A 22,361-nucleotide genomic window follows, 5' to 3' on the forward strand; every position below is an offset into this window, starting at 1 on the left:
CTCTGCGGTCGTATAAGCTGCGACCTGTGGAGCATCTGGTTGTAGTTTATGGACAATAACTTGTGTGTAAGTGTATTGATCTCTCTGACATTGTATCACATAGTTCCATATCACAAAAGGAAGGCTGGGATTGAGTTTGGGTTATTGCCCTATTCATTCTGGAATTGGGGGCCAAAAAAGGGTAAAAAACAAGCATTTTTCTAGTTTCCAGGCAATACCTTTGTTTAAGTGTATGAATCTCTCTGAAATTGTCTTACAATGTTTCATACTACAAAGGAAAGGCTGGAATCGAGTGTGGGGGTTATTGCTCCAAGGGGGGGGGGGGGGGTCCAACTTTTTTAAGGGGTTCAATTTTTTTCTTCAAATTTTGAAAGGAGAAATCTTTAATTGTACAGTATTGCACAATAGATTTGTTTGATCTTGACATTTATTTTGTGTCAGAAACCTATATTATGTCAAAAATTTGATCACAATCCAAATTCAGACAGTATCAAACTTGAATATTGTGTCCATATTTGCCCAAACTGTTCAGGGTTCAACCTCTGCTGTCGTATCAGGCTGTGCTCAGCGAGGCATTTTATTTAAAGAGTTATGCCCTTGCAAATATTAATTATAAGGAAAATTGCATTTTTAGCACACTCATATGTACAGTTCTTGCCAGATTTTTATTTTTTTTATACCCGTAATATAGATTTTTATCAACAATGTTGGCAAAAAAGATGAAAATCATGGCCGATCAATAATTTAAAAAATCATTATGTTCCATGGATAAATTGATTATAATGGAAATTGAACTGCATTCACTCTGAAGCCTTCATTTCTCTTAGCTATTTATAAATTGTTTTAGAGAAATGTTTTTTTTTGTTATTGCCCTTGAACCTTGGATAAAATATGTGCAATGCAAAAGCCATTGGAACTTTGTTCTTTTATTAAATTTACTTTATCGTATTTTATTTTTGCTGCCAATTTTTGTACCTTATTGTTACCATCCACCCCAAACCTTTCATAACTTTGTTACCGGTATATCCTTTCTCTATGACAAAACAATTGAACAGAATGAATTCATATTTTCTTTGCAGTTTGACAGTGATGAGGCTTAACTTGTTTCAGATTGTCAGTCCCAACTACCTGTTTTCAGATCCTTTGAATTAGGATTGAGGATATATAAAAAGGATCATTTTGAACATGTTTCATATCTTGGTTAAAGTTACTGTACTGTTAGAAGTGTCATTTAGTTGTCCCTCACTAAGTGGGCCCTAACTCAGTTAATAGTGGTGGATGATTTACAGTCGTTTAACATAACTAAGAACAGATGCATTTTCTGTAGTCTATGATTCTGTTATTCAGGTAAATGCTGAATTACCTATATTGCATAAGATTTGATAAAAATTGATAAGTGGTGAAATGACCAAAAGTAAATATAGAAATACTTGTTGTTTGCTACTACTTAGCTTGAACACATTAGTTCATGCAAATGTAGTAGGTATGCTCAATATTATAAGTTGCAGTTGTTACAGTTTTTTCTTCTAACCACAAAAATTGGTACTCACTAAAATATAACCATTATCATGGTTGTGTTATGATGGATTTCAAATTAAAAACTTTAAAATTACTGTAATGCATATTTATGACCAGTAAATGACTTTCCATATGTAAATACTATAGTATTGAAGTACAAGGTCAAATGACATGTCATAATGATAGATACCGTGATTAGATATATATACAGGTTGACAAAGTATTTCAACCCTTGTATAGTGGGTTCATTCCAAGTGATTTACCTTGACAAGCTTAAAAATCTGAACAGTTGTAGTGACTGAGTTTAAATTCATGCAATATTTCTTATGAAATATGTACCTGTAATGTTTTTGTTTTACGTAACATGTTGTAACATAGAAATCTCTTTATATATCAGTGCAGAGAGTTGAACTTTTGTTTGTGTACTTGTATTTTAATCCTAACATTATCAAATTGTTAAACAGATGGTGAAGCTTTGGCATTATTTACATCTTTTGTATAGAAATTATATACATGCATAATTTAGGATTTTGCTTACAATAACCAGATTTATGAATATCTTCCTTCTAGTTAAATTATCAAATATTTTGTTGCCAGACACTTGAACAGCTTTGACCCTGTACCAAAATGGAAATCTATATTTACTTTATTTTGTCAAGTGTAATTATTCGTCATCAAACAGGGAATTTATTAGGACGAGGAAGTTAATATTGTCAATATATTTTCGAAATAAACAACATATAAGGTCTCCAACCAACATACTTTAAACCTTAACCTATTATTAATGTCAACCTATAAAGTATGTTAAGTACTTCAGACTTATTAAAGGTCTTGTAAGTTCATACAAATACATGAATGGAAGTTTGTTTGTTGTTAAGATTGAACACACAACCAAGAAAATAGATTAGGCCATGCCTATTAAAAAAAATTATATGTACTATTTTGTAACACAGTTGATTCTAAAAGGACTTTTAAATTAAACTAGGTCATTGATTAATGTTTTAAATATGAAGATCTTTCTGTACTTAAAAAAAGATTTAATCAGTTTTATGTTGATCTAATATAACTTCTGTGTACTTTTCTAAAGTAAATAAAGTAATAGAAATTGAATCGATTCAAAGCATACTTTTATGAGATTCTGTGAGAATTATCAACAAGCAGATCTCTTAGATTATCAATAATGAAAATTCATTGATTAGTAATCAACTTTATTTTGATATACTCACTGGGAAGATAATCAATAATGGAAACTTAATTCTATTTTGTTTTCAGTGAGTTTTAAGATCAACAATGATAACTTTGTGACCCAGCACATCATCAAACCTAGACATAAATTTACCTGTTTTAGTCTGGTTTTTATATGCTGACTAATTTCTCAGGTGGCATAAGTTCATTTATTCATCTATTATTATTTTTTTTCAGTCAAAAGGTAGTGAGAGTCAAACGTCAACAAGGACAAATGGTCTGTCATGGATGAAGAATGGAAGTCTACAGATATTATCCAGAGAAGATTCAGGACTTGCATGATAGAAAAGTTTAATTTTATGCATTCATGTGTTCATATTGATTGTGTTAGACATTTAATTTATCCCATGTAATAATAAAACTGATAAGATGTGATTGCAAGAGACAAAAACTAATGTTGTGCTATAACATATGTTTTTACAATTATGAAGTAAATTTTGTAAGCATCTGTTCTGATGCTGTGAATATTAGTATCTCGAAAAAAGTTGTTTTAAAGAAGGTTGTTCTATAAATTATGTATGACTGCCAATTAATCTTGATCAATTGTATCACCTTTCATAAAAAAAAGGATTTGTATATTATATATATGTATATATACCTGTACACTACGCTAGTCTTGTTGAGTATGGACATATTATGGTATATTGCTGTCCAGCAAGCCATATTTCAAATTTTTCGCAAGGAAATTTCAAATTTCTTTTTACCAAATTGTATTAGATCAGAATTGATGGTAGTCAGTATTCTTTAACTTTAATTCATATTCTGTCATTCTACAGAATTATTTTTATGCACGTTTCTAATAATTTTATATATTAGAATGACAAGATCAGTTGGACAAGTTTCCCCGATGTTGTTCCAATATAACAGAACTTTATTTGTGAAAAAATTAAGTTTTTCATATTTTACACAGAAACTCTGCTATTACCTATTATACTTTCTTTTTGTGTGCAAGTCATTTTACAATTTATTGGGTATGTAGGTTATTATGTAGGTAGTCATCTATTTATTTGAGCTGTTGTTAGATTGTCATGATGGGCAAATCTGTTGCTGTTTGTTGAAGCAGCTTTCCCTCATAGCATTGCAAAATGTAAATGTGGTTTACTTTAGAGATGTGCTCTTTCACATTCCTTCACTGACCATAGCTTTTACCTCAACTGACCCTAAAGGACAAATAAGTGTTGCAATCACGTCATTCCATTTCCTATTCAATACGGCATTTTTTACACTCCACCCTTAAGCTGATTGTTGCAAAATCATCTGGAGTTGTCCTTGTCCATCTGTATTTACATCTGCTTTGATTGATTACCGGTAAATTCTTTGTTGAAGTTCATTTGACAAATACCTGTAAATGCCTTTGTTTGTGATATGACAGAGTTTTCAACAAATTGTGAGTCATGTCAATATTTGTTTCATGCATAAGTGCCATTTAGATGTGTTGTGTTTGTTCATTACACAAACAAATAATGATGTATTGGGGATATTTCAGTACATTTATTATTCTTTTTTTAATAGGCTTTTTTAGTATTTCTATTACAATGTAATCATGATAAATCAGCCACATGTGTGATTGGTTTAGTTTTAAGTTTAGGTTCAAATGTCAAAAATATTTAAAGTTAGGCCAATGATTTTTTACATCTGTAACACACTTCAGCAACATTTAAACCCACCATATTGACACTTTATGAATTTTTTGGTCCTATGTTCTTCATCTTCGTACTTTGTTTGGCCTTTTTGGCTTTTTAATATTCAAGCGTTACTGGTGAGTCTTTAGTTGATAAAGTGTGCATCTGGCACAAGTGCAGAATTTCAGTCCTGGTATAAATATAACGAGTTTATTTTATACATTAATTATACTCGAGTTGTTCAAATATATTAAGCATCTAAATGTGAAACATGTTAGGAAATTGAAATGTAATTATGTAAATTTTCCTAGTAGCCCCAAATATTCTTTGAAAAAGTTGGCATTGACTATATGTTTATGATAGCCTTAGTTCATCTGACAACTACAAATATTGAACTTTTCAAATTGGTCCAATATCTCAGATGATCTCAGATGGTTGTATTTTAAGACATGGTTGTAATTACCTGAATCAGATATTTTTCTGCAATATTACTGTATTAGGGTAGATGGTCCCCATGACCTCCATTTAACAACTATATTTGATAAAGTTAAAACATTAAGAGTAGAACTTATCTGTGAATATTATTACAGGATGCCCTATAAGGTGTCAGTTGAGAAATGGCTGTGAGGAGAAATCTTAATCATGCAAGTTAGCAATGGACCTCTTGTTTATGATCAATAGGTTACAAAAACATTCCATAGAATGTAATTTCAATATTTGTATGTGTGATTTGTGTGTCATACCCTGATAGTTTGTTTACATAAAAAACAACATTAAAATTATATAAAATATATATTCTAGTGTTATGTCATTTGTGGATATTATTCTAATGGGCGTTAGTTCCTTAAACTGAATAATTTATGTCAGTTAGAATTACAGAACAGCAAAAACTTCAATCTGATGAAGTTTGCTTTATAGTGCAAACTTTAACTGAAAATGCATATAAACTATTTTTTTAATCTTTAAGGCATTAAAGTTTCAGAGTTTATTTAATATATTGCATTTTTGTTTCTCTTAGTTAATATTTTAAAGTACAAGCATCTGTCAACTGCATAATTTGAAAAAAATACAGCCCTAGGATTTGTCCTCAATGGGCCTTAATGGTGTTCTGTTTGTTCTTTTGGTGCTCAGACTTACCTCTCATTAAATTATAAAATATCCTTTTAAAATATCTTTACAACACGATTGTATGCTTGCCAAAAGTGAGATATTGATGATTACAATATATGTGGTGACTTCAATAGTGATACATGTATATGGATTAAAAACTGTTATTACAATAGACATCAATTTTGGAGAGAGAGAGGGAAATTATTTTAGTTGACTTATACTGCATGCATGAAACAGAAGCTTAATCAATGGTGAGAAATAATTGATGTTACTTTATTATTACATGTATATCAATGTAAGACATTCTTATATTCTGAATGAAATATTATGATTATGATTATTGTTGATAATAAAGATGATCTATAAAATTCAGAGTCTCTTGAAATTTTCTTATAAATATCTATATTTTAAACCAATAAATATAATTTAACAGAATTAGCGACTGCTTCAGGTTATTTTAAAGATATCTTCATAAACTGTTTAATAAGATATTTTATCAAATTTATTAGATACCTTATTAACTATATGAGATGTTTTCGCACTCTAACTTTAGTAAAAGTGAATAGAAATCTATGAAATTTTAACACAAGGTTTATGACCACAAAAGGAAGGTTGGGATTGATTTTGGGAGTTTTGGTCCCAATATTTTAGGAATTAGGGGCCAAAAAGGGCCCAAATAAGCATTTTCTTGGTTTTCGCACTATAACTTTAGTTTAAGTAAATAGAAATCAATGAAATGTAAACACAAGGTTTATGACCACAAATGGAAGGTTGGGATTGATTTTGGGAGTTGAGGTCCCAACAGTTTAGGAATTAGGGGCCAAAAAGGGGCCCAAATAAGCATTATTCTTGGTTTTCGCACCATAACTTTAGTATAAGTAAATAGAAATCTATGAAATTTAAACAAAAGGTTTATGACCATAAAAGGAAGGTTGGGTTTGATTTTGGGAGTTTTGGTCCCAACAGTTTAGGAATAAGGGGCCCAAAGGGTCCAAAATTGAACTTTGTTTGATTTCATCAAAAATTGAATAATTGGGGTTCTTTGATATGCCAAATCTAACTGTGTATGTAGATTCTTAAGTTTTGGTCCAGTTTTCAAATTGGTCTACATTAAAGTCCAAAGGGTCCAAAATTAAACTAAGTTTGATTTTAACAAAAAATGAATTCTTGGGCTTTTTTGATATGCTGAATCTAAACATGTACTTAGATTTTTGATTATGGACCCAGTTTTCAAGTTGGTTCAAATCAGGATCCAAAATTATTATATTAAGTATTGTGCAATAGCAAGAAATTTTCAATTGCACAGTATTCAGCAATAGCAAGAAATCTTCAGTTGCACAGTATTGTGCAATAGCAAGAAATTTTCAATTGCGCAGTATTGCGCAATAGCAAGAAATCTTCAATTGCACAGTATTGTGCAATAGCAAATATTTTCAATTGCACAGTATTGCGCAATAGCAAGAAATATCTAATTGCACAATATTGTGCAATAGCAAGAAATTTTCAATTGGAGTTATCTTTCTTTGTTCAGAATAGTAGTTGAATCAACTTAAATCATTGTTTTATACAATATACAATGTATATTCACTTTTACTACCAACCAATCTTTACCATTCAGTGATAACAAGCACCCATTCAGTGATAACAAGCACTTTATTTTACATTTTAATAGTTTATGATGTATTTAAAAGAGTAGTTATTGTTGCAAACTCCATTAGAAATTTGAATTAATATCAGTTTTGGAAAAAGGGAAAGGGGGATGTGAAAAAAAATGGGGGGGGGGGGGTTAAATTTTTCTCATTTCAGATTTCATAAATAAAAAGAAATTGTTTTCAAACATTTTTTTGAGAGGATTAATATTCAACAGCATAGTGAATTGCTCAAAGGCAAAAAAAAAAATTTAAGTTCATTAGACCACATTCATTCTGTGTCAGAAACCTATGCTGTGTCAACTATTTAATTTTAGATTTAAATAAGTTTGAAGAAGAAATATCTTATTGATTTGTAAAATCTTGACATTTGTTTTGTGTAAAAAACCCATATAATGTCAAAAATTTGATCACAATCCAAATTCAGAGCTGTATCACGCTTGAATTGCCCCAACTGTTCAGGGTTCGACCTCTGCGGTCGTATAAAGCTGCGCCCTGCGGAGCACCTGGTTATTTACTATATGAGATATCTCATTTAAGTCTATCTACTACAAAGTGGAAAATGCAAGAATAAGTTGTGCTGTTTGCAGCAGTGGTGTCTTCCGCAGCATCAGTGTCATCAAAGTATTAGTTTGTGACTAGGGCAATTTTAGGAGAGGTTTCTGAACTACTAGTAGTATAACATTGATATTCGGTACGCAGCTGAATAAGCATGTGCAAGTCATATTTGATAGAGTATATGGTCCAATACCATCCTTATGGTTCATAGACTTCAATACTATTGCATAGAAAAGTTTGTTTTATTGTTTGAAGTCTATGATGTATGGTATACATTTTCATAAGCATTGGCATTTATCGTTTTCATGGATGTTTTTTTGGACCTTCAGTCCATGATACAGTTTTCAACATATGATATATGTCATAACAATTTGCCATGCTGTAAATTGATTACAAACTGAGTGAATAGATTGAACAGATCTCCCAAATCTGCCAAATACAACAAGATTTGGCATAGAACAACTACTGACAAGGTTTCTGAAATCTGTATATATGTTCAAAACATCCCTCTAGTAAGAGACACATTAATATATATATCTTGCCAGAATTTTATGAAACTTATATCTTAGGTTTATATCAGCAATGTCTTTGACATTTTCGAAAATAAGTGCTGATTTAATATTTTCTACAAGTTATGCCCTTTGGAAATATGTGCAATGCATGGACATTGAAACTCTGTTCTTTTAAATTTATTCAATTTCAAGATATCTTATAAAGCTAATAACATATTTTATAAAAGTTAATAACATGTATAAAACATATAAAATATTTTGTATGAGATATCTTATTTAATTGCAGTTAATAACATATCTAATATCTTTTTGCAGATATCTTATTAACTTGATAAGGTATCTTGTCATCCATATGTACACCTGATCTCTAGTTCTGTATGATCGTGTATCTTCTTCATGTTTACCTAACCTGCAATTGGATAACATGCCCTGGAAGTAATTACCATTCATATAATATTGCACAAATTAACACATTCGTAATTAACTTGATGGGGAACAGTCGTGTTTCATCATAAGGCACTTAATGATGATTGCAGAACTTTAGATTTGGCAGATCTCTGTTACAAATAGATATAGGTAAATCTATTAGTCGGTCAAGGATTACGAAGTTCTCTCAGTAGATTGCTGATTACACAATTTATTTAAAAGTGTAAAATGACATATTTGATTTGATCACATGCAGGTGAATGTACCGTGTGTTTACTTAGGAATTTTATATCCAATTCCCGGGATTCAATTGAAGCAGCCCTTATTCTGGGTTACCACACTTGCTTCCTTCTTCTAAATGATGGTATGTGTCTAAACCCCTCGTTAAATTTTAAAATATTAAGAAAAATAAAAAAAAACATGACTGTATTGAAGGTTCCGATTGTCAAGGGTCCGTGTCGGGAAGAAATAACCGCTCCGCATCTTTTAGAGCAAAAAATTACATTGATAAAGCCAAAGATGTCCTTATTAGAAGAGTGGCTATTCTTTCAAGGTACATTGGTCACGTAAATCCACCAGTGTTCTTCTATTTATACATCATTGGCTTTCTAATCAATAATCTTGTACATGATTTTGGATTATTTCTTCTTCTTTCAATACAGAGTCCGACTCTTCTTGAGGATTAAATTAATCTTGCTCGCTAAATCATGAGGCCTTTCCTCCCTTTTCTCAAACCCAGCAGTACCTATTTAAAGTATTTACAAATCAAAACTATGTAAATTTATGTCGTTCCAGACGTGTGACACTCCTGTCAAGCCCTCTGGCAGGATGGTAAGTCTGGTCTTGAACTCTTCTGTTGTACCGGTAGCTGGTGTGGCTTTTTTCCGAAAAGGTGTTCGATTTCGTAGTTGATCTAGGAAAGATGAGTATCTGTACTCAGTCTGGTATTTTGTAACTTACACTGTTGGTATTCATGTTGACCTCTGGTCCGTGAATCTCCAGGTTTGTTGTGTAGCTTTTTCAATGTCAACCAATCTGTTTAGGTCATATATATATATATATATATATATATATATATATATATATATATATATATATATATATATATATATATATATATATATATATATATATATATATATATATATATATAGGCCATGATGATTTGTGACTTTCAACGTCGATCTTTAAGTGGCTTCCATCTAGGTATCTGCATTAGAAAGCTAGCCTGAGACACCATGGGAATACATCTTGATACTCATTAATTGTAAACAAACCTTGTTACTCTCCTCTGCACTTGTTCTAATTCTTTCTATGTTGATTTGGTAGGGGTCCCATACAGTGGAATCATACTCAAGAGTTGGTCTATTCAATCATGGTAAAATAGGCATTGGCTTCGGCTTCAGGTTGATACCACCCTATGTTCCTTCTCAGTAAACCTAGTGTCCTTGGTGAGTTACCTGTAGTCTGGTTGATGTTCGTTTTCCACTGTAGGTCATGATTATTAAGTACTTGAAGTCTTCCCATGCTCAACTACATCTAAGGTGCGACTACGTATAGTTGGTAGTTCTTAATCAGTGGGTTTCTTTTGTTGGTAATCCGTATCACAATGTACTTCTCGGGATGGAAATTCATTTGCCATTGTGTCTAGCATCCTTGTAATTGGGTAAGGTGATATTGTAGTGTCTGGTTGTCATATATGTTCTTGTTCTTCCTACAAACCGAGCCTTCTGCGAATAACCTTGCCTCAGATGTTGAAGGGTGTGGCAGCTCATTTAAACAGGCCGACATGCCAGGAATAAAAGTGGCCAAATGACTGTCACTGTTGTACATGTATCCCTAAAATGACGTCTTATGGAGGGGGTCAGATTGATTCACTTCAAGCAATACATATTGAGTTCTTTTGCTGAGGAAGTCATTCATCCACTGGAGTATTGATCCTTGTACTCCTTAATGGGGATTTTTTTTAATGAGTCTCTTGTGGGGCACTTTGTCAAAAACTTTGGTGAAATCAAGCAAGATGATGTCTGTCTGTTCTCCGTGATATACACTAGTATGTTGGTGCAAAGCGGCCATTGTCATTGACTTCAACATCTTGGTTCAGTGACTGTTTGAAAAAAAAACTGTAATTTTTTTATTAATGTAAATTTTTCACTTATCATATTATGAGTACTAAAATAATAATATTTGGTCTATGTAATCCTTGCAAGATCTCCGTCTCCCTGACCTCGACCTCATTTCATAGATCAGTGATCAAGGTAAGTGTTGCATGATAAGGTTAATTTCTTACATATATTAAGCAGTAGGTCAACTGTATTTTTATGTATAGAATAATTGTAAGGTTCACACTTTAGACTGGCAGTTTTCATCTAATCTTGACCTTATTTTTTCATTATTATTTGGTGTTTTTGTGTTTTGTTCTGTTTCTCAGATACTATAAGCACTGAGAAGGTTACCTAAATTTGGTCCACGAAATAGTTGCATGAGGTGTGCATGTCTTTCTGGTAGGTATAATCTGACCTTTGACCTCATTATCATGGTTCATTAGACATTGTTAGTTTTACATATTATTGTCCTTTTATCGTGCACTTTATGCTATAGGACAACTTTATTTGATATATGTAATAATTGTAAGTTGCACATGTCTATCTGGTACTATTCATTTCATAGTCCTAAAGTGACTGTTAATGTGACTGTCTATAGACAGTGTACTGTATATGTATTTGTCTTCGAGTATCAATGAGTCATATTTATTTGACTGTAATTTTATTGCTAGATGTAGCTAAAATAAATAATGTGTAACATTTCATTTATTAGTTTTTGACATATTTTATTTCATACAAATATATCTTTAAAAGATTACACGCTATTTCATTTGAGAATTCGCCATAATTATTTTTTTAAACAAATAAATTGAAAATAAAGTTATCCGCTTATCATAGTAATATTGTTTTGTGTTTACTTGTATGCACTATCACATCTATAATTTTGCAGAATTATAATTAGTAAGAAAGTAATTTGTAAATGAAATTTCTGGCCAAAGACAATCTAGGGTAACATATTTATCAGTATACCCATAATGTCTCTTTTTATAGTCTTGATACAAAATGATAGCAGAATATATGCAATAAGACGCAGTAAATCCCCAAGTGACGATTGTGTTTCCATCAACCTCGTCACTGAAAAAATAACTTTGGACCTGGTTTCCAGAAATTTCAAATTCTTGGGTTGTAAAATCATCATTAAGAAATCTCTTCAGTGGTAGGCTAAAAACTTTATGAACTTCGTGCTCGTTTATCACAGGTTTAAAATTGTAAGGAATTATTCCAACTACAACAGTTACCATAACATTTGGTCGGACAAATGACCCTGGAAGCACAGAAATAACCTCAACTTCATTTGGATTAAGGCCAATCTCCTCTTCTGCCTCTCGGAGGGCTGTTTCGATGTCATCAAGGTCGTCGGAATCTTGTTTTCCACCAGGAAAGGCAACTAATCCCGAGTGAGAACGTAGATGTTTAGAACGAACAGTCAACAATACATGCCATTCCCTATCCAATTGAAAGAGTGGAACAAGAACACTTGCTTTGTCAAAAACTGGTGGCGTACTGGTTTTGTCCTTCAGTCTAATGTCATATGTACTAAATCGTTTCCGAACATCTTCTGAAGAAATATATACCCCTGAAATAAAGTAAATTTACAAACTTTATCACAATGCCCAAAACATAATATAAATACTTCATCGTTCAAACCTGGCCGACTACGTTAATTTAGCGCCCACAATGAATTCGGGCATATCTGAAAATCGACCCCAAAATTGACAAATTAGAACTTGGAACCCAACCTTTTGCAGGAACATAAGCCCAGATTACTTATATATTTATCTCAGCACGTTATCTAAAAATTATATCGCACAGTAAAACAGGCATACATTGGCATTAAAGATTAATTGTTAGGATTACTTCATCGTATAACATTATTTAATACAAAATATAGTTACTATATATATGGGGTATGATTTTGAAGGAGGTTCGGCGACATTTAAAGTTGCTATGCAACATCGTTGTCATTTGCAATTGTTCTCAGGTGGATTACTGTTTCATTGGAAATCATACCGGATCTTAAAATTTTATGTTATTTTACATGTTTTTCAAACAATATACAGGTTTTTAGAGAACTGGTACCATATAACTGTGTAATCAATAATTTGAAAACAGAATACCCCCAAAAATAATAAAATGTATAGCACAAAAATGCAATACTGAAATCCATACTGGAATAAACAACTGACAATTGGTGTGTGGATTATAATAATCGGACAATCAACATGATATAAACACGAAACATTAAATACAAAGATGATTATGACCACTAACAAATTAAGCTATTCGTTCCCATACACAGCTGAAACACCTGACCTGATGTTTCAAACTTTTGGCTCATGGATGAGTTCGGATACTTTTATTGCGAAATGTCCTACTCAAAAATCTAAGAAAAAAGAAACCTACATTGGTTAAAATAATGACAGAATACACTATCTAGATATACTTTAACCAGAGACTTATAATACTTATATGTCTCTGCTTTAACGAAGTACGAACTACATATGCATGTCCCCAAGGAATCGTATATTTAATAAAATATACAACTCCTTGATGTACCTAATTCCAGTACAATATATCTTGATACTTGTGCGCTATGGCTTTAGATACTTTGCCAGAGACATATAGTACTAGTATTATACATCTCTGCTTAATGCTTTCAATAAGGTATACATCTAGATGGAAAATGTATCGAGATGATCTCTATTTTGACATGAACGACCACTCATAGTTTTCTTTTTAAAACGTTGAATGTATAGTGATTGATAATCATTTTAGTCTTGGAAAATATTGTTTATTCGTCAGATGTTATTGTTATTGAACTAGCATTAAAAATAATTGTATTCCAGTACTCATAGATCCAGTACTTCGTGTCTTTTGTCTTCCTTTTTTATCGGACCTTGATCAGATGTGTCCATACCTTTCCAACTGATTTTGATAATGTGTTCTTTATACGTTAGCCACTTTACATTCTGTATAAAGTGACTGCCAGAGCCTGCTTGTCCTTGGATTTGTCTTTTTCCCCGGTTTATTCAGTGATTTTGCATAAAATCGTTGGTTTTCACATTGTTCATGCCATTGCCCTGGGAACAGTATGTTCCTACACTCTCTATAAAGCCTACGGAATATGTAATGCTTAGTAGTATACCGGTAGTCTAAGGTCGTTAATCGATGAAGAGAAAAACAGATCCGGGTAAAAAACTAAAACCAAGGGAAATACTTCAACTATATGGGGGGGGGGGGGGGGGGGAACAAGCGAACAACAGGAACACTGAAGTGAACAAAAAAATCCCCACTAACATATATAGAAACGACCTATTTGATGTTAACTGTCATATTCGACTTGGTACAGGACATTTAATTTTTAGAAAAATGCTTGGTTCAACCTGGTTTAATTGCTAGCCAAACCTCCCGCTTTGCGACAACGATAAAAAGATGTCGCTAAAAAACGGCGTACGCGGTCCTTCGATATAGGCAATATATATTATAAATATCACACCAGTTATCCTATTTTTATCACTTGTGAACATATATGCTCCGCTTTTTTTATTATTAATATCATTGAGATACAGGTTGGTGGCGTTAACTCAGTGCCCAATCCGAGTAGTCTGACTATAGTGAATAAATGCACGTTGTTTTTTTTTTCAATTGTAGGCATGATTATATATATCCCACATTCTTTCACGGTTTCTTACATTGTCTTGCTTTGATTATATGGTCAGAGAGCCAGACATGTAATACCGATTATTTAATATCAGGGACTTTCTATACTAACTTAGTTTAATATCTGAATAGAAAGTCCCTGATTATATATATGTCGCCGACCTCTATATAAAACGTTGATCGTCCTACTCTCTAGATCCTACTCAGAATTGATCGTTTAAGCAATGTAAAACATTCTGAAATACGTACAAAATGTTGAATCCTACTTAAAATAATGTGTTTCAGACTTAGGTTTCAGAAGGGTATCGCACATATAAAACGTTGCCGGATCATGACTTTTTTATCAGAATAATTAATTTGCTTTCCTTGGAACAGAGGCTTCCGATTATTACTACGGTACATTTGTTTTTTTACTTATGTAAAGTATATTTTAATTGCGTGTCGTCGTCTCCAGCAGACCATACAAAACAAAATGACAAACGCAAAAACACATTACAAAAGCCTTAAACCATTAACCGAATTTATGAAAATACGTCAACAGTTTATTTTTAACAACCAATGAAAACTGCGAAAAGCAACAAGCCTTCAATCACTGCAATGAACGTGGCTATGTCTAGAAACATCCCGAATAAGTCGTAGCAAAAGGAAACAAAAGAAAGGAAAGCTCCTCTGTTTATATTAAACTAACAAATGACATTAAAAAGGAGTACTACAAAGTTACACATGGGAACACATAAGATTGCCAACATTTGTTAAAACATCACAAGACAATAATTCAACTGTTTATTTGCTGCAAATCTCTTTAAACAAGGTAGGACCTTGGTGATTAAAATTCAACATGGCGGATTTCTGATTTATATTTGCCAACCTACATTTATGATTTCATTTTATTGTTACAATCATTGTATGACAGGCAGGTATTGTCAAGTTTTTTTGTATATTCAAAAAGTTTTGGGAATAGTGATGTTGGAAGATGGATTAACTAAAATTTTCTTACGTTCATTCATCTTGATGCATGTGATCGGCGAAATGAGCCGAGTGCAACCGAATAGTAGGTAATTTCCCTTTATGTTTGGGGTCATCTGTACCTCAGCTGACCTACTTGTTCCAGTTTTGCACACATCTTTATATTTAATAACTTAAATGAATTTGCTGTGACAGTAGATTAATTGTGCAATAAAAGATATATTTTGGATAAATTTATTTTATAAAAATTAGGAATGAGACATACATGGTGACTGGTCATAGATACACCTTATCGCTATTTGTCTGGCTTAACCCAAGAACCTGCCCAACTTGAACTATTGATGTCATACAACAATCACATTACCATTGTGGCATCAGATATTTTTTATTATGATGTCAAAATTTTATACCGGAATCTTTGTGAAGTCCAGTAATGGGGGACAAATAGCGATAAGGTGTAGTATACCTTCAACAACTAAACCCAATTATTGCTTAATTTGCAGGGAAAATACTGAATGTATGTAAAATAAGAAGAGGTAGACATGTAGTTAAAACTAGTATGATTGCCATTGAAACGACTATCCAACATGTACAGAGTCCAATTGTTGCAGATTAAAACCCGGCGGGTATGGTTTTGCTCATTGTTGAAGGCCATAATTATTACCCTATGCTATCATCAGCTATAAAAGGCCCTGACATGACTAAATGTGTAACAATTCAAACAAAATAAACCAACATCCTAAATAAAGACAAAAATATAAATGAAAAAAAAAAGACACACAAAAACCAACAACCACAGAATAACAGGCACTTACAGTCTGTAAGTTACAAAATATGGCAGGTTTCAAACATGATTTTGAGCACTTAAACCTCACCTTACCTGGAACAGTGGAGTAAAGGCTTAACTTGTTTTAGGTAAGAATGTACTTGCAGGGGATGGAAGGATGAGTCGTTTTGTTTTGGTTGAATTGTATTGATTAGAATTTAAACGACTGATCATGAAACAATCCTATTTTTATCCATCTGAGAGTTCAGCCTTTTTCAACTGATTTTTAACCGGATTTTTGTGTCAAAAATGTCGGTTATTGATTTGGGGATGTACGTCAGGCGGGCGGCAACCAAATGTTGTCCGTGTATTTACTCATGAACCGTTCAACCAAAGCTTTTAAAATTTTCATATATATTGTTACTGACAACAAAATAAAGGTCAAGTTCAATAATGACGATTTTGACATTTACCGTCCAGGAGTTATGGTTCTTGAAAGATTGAAAAATGGCATTTCCAGTCGTGTCCGTGCATTTACTCAGGGGTGTGGAAATATTTGTTGTGAGCACTTGTCCCTGGGCAAGTAAAACTAAAAATTTTACTTGTCCGGAAAAAAGTTTACTTGCCCTGATGATCCCAATAAATATTGAAGTATTTCTTGTTAGCTAATATATGATTCTTACTTAGCACTATTGTGCATCACAAACGAATGAAATCCATTTGTTTATATGTGTAAAAATTAGGAAAGAAGGAAATGGGTTAACATCAGTGGGACAGAAACCTAACAGCAAACCAACCAATGAAATGACATGTAAAGGACAATTCTGCAGCAGTTTTGGAATAAAAATTGTAGCCAGTAGGTACATAATATACTAAATTTGAGGACAGTGATTTCTTTTATTTTTTTAAATACTCTGTGTCCTCCGTTTGCATTTAAGGTTTTCTACTCGACTCATAATTCTTCTTGTCTTGCTTGCCCAGCTTTTTATTACGTATTTGTCAATCTGAATCTCGATACAAAATTTAAAGAAATGACACAACCGGTAAATGATGGATAAAACTTAATCGACGATCCAGGGTCAATGGACAAAGCCAATGCAATGTTACGCGACTCTGGTTCGCATACTTATTTTTATTTATTTTGGCAATGGATCTATTTCCAGTATCATGTAATATTTATCGTCATATCGTCATGAAAATTGATGTTTTTACTTGCTGAAGATTGGTTTCTTTTACCACCGAGTATCATCAGTACACCAGATATAGGTACTAACCAAGCAGGCATGATCGATTTTTACCTTACAAGGTAACGAAAATCTTTGTTTTGCTTTATCAATATTCAATGTACATTTCTCAGCATTTGAAATTCCTGCTCCCAAATAATTTTTGCATCGATTTTTCCTATTCATAAAACAACTTTGATATTCAAATAAGAACAATTAACTTGTTCATGCGCAAATAGTTGTGAAAGTCAACACCCACTTTCAATTTCGATACAGTTGTTGAGACATTTACATGTTTTATCTGAAAGAAACCTAATACAGGACAACAGTAATGGTTACCAATCATAAACCTACCTGTGATTACTCATTCCTTGAAACTGTTTTGGGTAATAAACGAGTATGAAAATAAAGTTTTTGTGTATGGTGTACAACAACTTAACTATGCACCGTACATAAGGATTTATGTGCTCAGCTAAAAACCGTACACAACGCTTCTTTAGGGATAAAATATAGAAAAATAACATATGTATGAAAGATTTCAATGCCAATTATTGAAACAGCTATACTTATTACACACACACATTGACCTTCTATCAGAAAAAGAGTTGCAAGGAATATAGAATTATATCGGATGAGACGAGGGCCAGCTTCTTTTACAAGTATTTGCACATGCTTTTAGTAATCCCTCTTGTTTTGGGAAAATAATGAGACATCTCTAATACTCAATCTACGACCAAATCATTTCTTAAAACAGCAATTATGTTTAGATTGAAGTACACATTGATTTTATGTGAACAAAACAAAGATTTTTCGGTACCGTGTAAGATCAAAATCGCTCACGCCCGCTTCGTTAGTACCTATATCCGCTGTACGATGATACACGGTGTTTACATAAATTAAACATCTTTATACGTTTTGAAATTAATTTTATGTTTTTGTTGGATTTGAACTTTGTCTTGTACATGTTGTATATTTTTTTACTTGTCCACGGGCAACCAAGACAAAAATCATTACTTGTCCGGTTGTTCAAATGTACGAGTCGGGCGAGTCCGGCATTGCATTTCCACACCCCTGTTACTCATGAACTGTTCAACCAAAGCTTTTCAAATTTTAAAATGTTGTTACTGATGACAAAATGGATGTCAAATTTGATATTGACGATTTTCACTTTCACCGTTCATCAGTTATGGTTCTTGTGATATTTGCAGGACACAAATAAATGTTAATAAATCCGGTTTGCTGTCGTTCTGACAGCCTCTTGTTATAGTTTGTTCTTATGTTGCACTGTTTACCACTGTCCCAGGTTAGGGGAGTGTTGGGATCCTGCCACATTCTGTATGTACATATATGTGCCTGTCCCAAGTCAGGAGCCTGTAATTCAGTAGTTGTAGTTTGTTTATAATGTGTTACATATTTGTTTTTCTTTCACTTTTTCTACATAAATAAGGCCGTTACAAATGTAGTTTACTTGTTTGAATTGTTTTACATTGTCATTTCGTTTTTTTTTATAGCTGATTATGTGGTATGGGCTTTGCTCATTGTTGAAGGCCATACAATGACCTATAGTTGTTAATTTCTGTGTCATTTTGGTCTCTTGTTGTGGAGAGTTGTCTCATTGGCAATTATACCACATCATTCTTCTTTTTTTATATTAAATGGAGTCTAGGCTTTGGGCAGTCAGTGGGCTCCCTCCATTAATATGAAAAATTCTGGATCTGTCACTGATAAGAAATAAGTTACATAATGGTTACCTGCAAATATAAGAGTGCATAGACAACTATGGTAGTTGTATTGACAAAGATGATAAATGAAGTGATATCGATATTGATTATATAAAGTACATTTTACCCATAAATCTAACAGATAAGTTAGATTTGCACATTATAAAGTTGAAAAGTCTAGCAGGTACGATTTTTGGCAAACAAATCTGAGTATTACTTAAATATGATATTTTATCTACAAGCTTAGGGCTGGATATCCAATTGAAATTCAGCAATCTAACGACAATGAAAGACAAAATGAAAGAAAGCCAGACCTCTTACTAAAGAATTTTGAATGATGCAAAATGGCTATAAAAATTTTACACTGTGTATATTTTTGTCTATGGTCATGCCAGGTTTATTTACAGCCTTATGATGTAAGAAATGTATGTATCCACCAAACTTTAGTCTAATTATAAACTAGAAAGCAATGGAGTCATAAATAAGAGGTGTGGTTCCTACAAGTTTCAAGCTAGAGACTTTTTAGTTTAGTAAATTGTCAGTATAAATGTATTTAATCTTTGTTGGGTTTTTTTGCAGATAGATTTAACACAATGCAACCAGTTTCCTAGATGAAATATGAAGATCACCTGGTTAATTTGGGTAAGTTGATTACTCTACAGTGATATCATTTCTTGTTGGTGAATGTTTACAGATAGAAGATCATCTAAAGGAATAATTCAAAGCAAATGGAATGTTTTTATGAAGATCTTGGTAGGAAACATATCTACAAATTTGAACAAATTTTATTTCTGTGTTGGTTTTTAATCTTTCTACATTATTATCTGGAACTAAACAATTGTATCAGGAATAATATAATACTTCAAATATATGTTCTAATTAAGTGAACAATAATTAATCAATAATTTTATAAACACCTTCTGAACTTTAATGATTACAAAGTCAAACCAGATCAAACTAAAACAAGAGTAATCCTACAAAACTTATTTTTGAATAACTTAATATGTTATATCCAAATCTTTGTAATTTTGAAAGAACTTTTTTAATCCTTGACCAGTTCTTATTAGATAGGCTTCACTGAATGTTTACACAGACATCACATGACATCTTACAAAAAATATCGGTTAGTTCATGTGGTTCAGGCTACTTTATTTTCCTTATTTATTTGCATGTGATCGTGATACAAATGTAACAGGTTTTTATAATGAATCCATATTCTGCAAGGACAAATATAACTTACTTCATATAAAGTTATAATTGAATGACAACTTTAATATTGTTAACCAAGTAATACTTTTGGAGGGTAATGACCTCCATTGTTGACTATTATCTTTGGCATTTGACTTTATTGATTAGTACTTTTTGCATACCTTTGTGCTTCATTAGTAATGTTTGTTTTGAAGGTACAATGTCCTAAGGGGATGTTAAAAGTCGGTAATATTGACTATACAAAGTACATCTTTGAGTTTTGTGTTATTAGGAACACTTAATTTGGATTTGGTATGATTTAGCCAGATTTGTCTGTTTCAAACTCCTCTGACACAGTTTGAGGTAGTATGAAAATTTGTGTATTAGGAATGATTTGCGCTAAGGTCAGATAAATGGGCTCAAATGTTTTCCTTTTTATTCAGGAATTGGTAAAATCTTTTAAACATAAGCATGGCAAGCATAGTATAAGGTTAAATTAATAGGCTAAAATGTTTTTCTTTATATCCAGTAATTAACTAGTAATATCTTTTAAACTACTAAGCATGGGAAGGTGGAAATGGACATATATATATATATATACAACTCGTCTAAACATCAACCAAACAATGTTAGATCTGTAAATTTGCTTTCGCAAATTTTTGGTTCTTCCCTCGCCGGGATTGGAACCCATGCTACTGTGATATCGTGACACCAAATCGCCTGCACTGCAGCCGTCCCGCTAGACCACACGACCACCTGGGCTCTATATATATATATATATATATATACATATGACATATATATACATATGACAGCCAGACAGGTCACATTATAAATGCAAACTTGACCAATGGTGTAGCTTATTCTTGCATCACTGGCGCCTGGGGTCATCATTATTTTAAGTTAAAGACAAGATGTTAGTTTTTTTTTTTTATTGTTTCACATTTTGTCATTCTTTGCCTTGAAGAGCTTCTTATGAAGTTTTACTCATTGTTGAAGGCAGATAATGGACCTGTAGTGATTTTTTTGCCTCATTCCTTGGCTCTGCTGGATAGTTTCATTGTCTATCATGCTACATCTTCTAAATTTAATACAGTATAAAGCAAAGGCCTTGTTCATACTTTTTAGCTCACCTGGCCCAAAGGGCCAAGTGAGCTTTTCTCATCACTTGGTGTCCGTCGTCGTTAACTTTTACAAAAATCTTCTCTGAAACTACTGGGCCAAATTTAACCAAACTTGGCCACAATCATCATTGGGGTATCTAGCTAAAAATAGAACATAGGGGTAAAACGCAGTTTTTGGCTTATAACTCAAAAACTAAAGCATTTAGAGCAAATCTGACAGGAGGTCAAATTGTTTATCAGGTCAACATCTATCTGCCCTTGAATTTTCAGATGAATCCGATAGCCGGTTGTTAGGTTGCTGCCCCTGAATTGGTAATTTTAAGGAAATTTTGCTGTTTTTTGTTATTATCTTGAATATTATTATAGATAGAGATAAACTGTAAACAGCAATAATGTACAGCAAAGTAAGATCTACAAACACATCACCATCACCAAAACACAATTTTGTCATGAATCCATCGGTGTCCTTTGTTAAATATTCACATAGACCAAGGTGAGCGACACAGGCTCTTTAGAGCCTCTAGTTATTATATCAGCTGAAACTTAGGATATCTGGAGAAAGTGCAATGCAACATTGAATCTAACAAAAACAAAAACCTATTCTGTTAAGAAGGATTTCTCTTCATATAATGTATATTTGTATTAAAACAGAAATGTAACAGAATTTTTTGCATCAGATCTTGTTTTTAAAAACATGTTCAAGGCTGTTGCATACATTACCTGTCTTATGTTTCGTTTCCATACAAAGCTGTCAATTTCAGTAAATATCCAATCTGTCATCACTCTATAATGATATTTACATGTGAACTGACATAGTGATGTAGATATCACACAGATACTTTAAACAACTGATTAAGCTGGTGTTTGACTTTTTAACAAGGTGAAACATATATTTTTAATCTGACAGAGATCCTTCACCTTAAGAACATATATATTCATTTGGATTTATCAAATCAGGTACCATGTAA

General features: G+C 32.5%; 3 protein-coding genes across 12 annotated transcripts in view; 2 read left to right on the plus strand and 1 right to left on the minus strand.

The window, feature by feature from the left end:
• The window catches only part of LOC143079676 (AKT-interacting protein homolog A-like), a 37,664-nt gene extending 31,797 nt beyond the window's left edge, over positions 1-5,867 (plus strand). For all 6 annotated transcript variants that reach the window (XM_076255155.1, XM_076255157.1, XM_076255156.1 and 3 more), the window contains one exon: positions 2,941-5,867. In XM_076255155.1, coding sequence (XP_076111270.1) covers positions 2,941-3,045 — 105 coding nt within the window. In that variant the 3' untranslated portion in view covers positions 3,046-5,867. The remainder of the gene's footprint in view (positions 1-2,940) is intronic.
• Positions 5,868-11,449: 5,582 nt separating this feature from the next.
• LOC143079691 (peroxisomal coenzyme A diphosphatase NUDT7-like) lies at positions 11,450-22,263 on the minus strand. 2 transcript variants are annotated; one of them, XM_076255182.1, is made up of 2 exons: positions 22,114-22,263; positions 11,450-12,321 (listed from the first exon to the last, which is right to left on the minus strand). In XM_076255182.1, the coding sequence occupies exons 1-2, from the start codon at positions 22,133-22,135 to the stop codon at positions 11,621-11,623; spliced, it is 723 nt and encodes a 240-aa protein (XP_076111297.1). In that variant the 5' UTR covers positions 22,136-22,263; the 3' UTR covers positions 11,450-11,620. The 2 variants fall into 2 exon arrangements, with proteins under 2 accessions (XP_076111297.1, XP_076111298.1); XM_076255183.1 differs by lacking the exon at positions 22,114-22,263 and adding an exon at positions 15,403-15,482.
• The window catches only part of LOC143079690 (uncharacterized), a 40,760-nt gene continuing 33,404 nt past the window's right edge, over positions 15,006-22,361 (plus strand). For 2 of the 4 annotated variants that reach the window (XM_076255177.1, XM_076255180.1), the window contains exons 1-2: positions 15,006-15,216; positions 19,661-19,723. The gene's annotated coding sequence lies outside the window, so the exon portion shown is untranslated. Of the gene's footprint in view, positions 15,217-15,340; positions 15,461-19,660; positions 19,724-22,361 lie in introns of those variants that run through there. The other 2 variants (XM_076255181.1, XM_076255179.1) reach the window with 2 other exon arrangements.

Source organism: Mytilus galloprovincialis, chromosome 6, assembly GCF_965363235.1.
Source record: "Mytilus galloprovincialis chromosome 6, xbMytGall1.hap1.1, whole genome shotgun sequence".
Classification (NCBI taxonomy): Eukaryota; Metazoa; Mollusca; class Bivalvia; order Mytilida; family Mytilidae; genus Mytilus; species Mytilus galloprovincialis.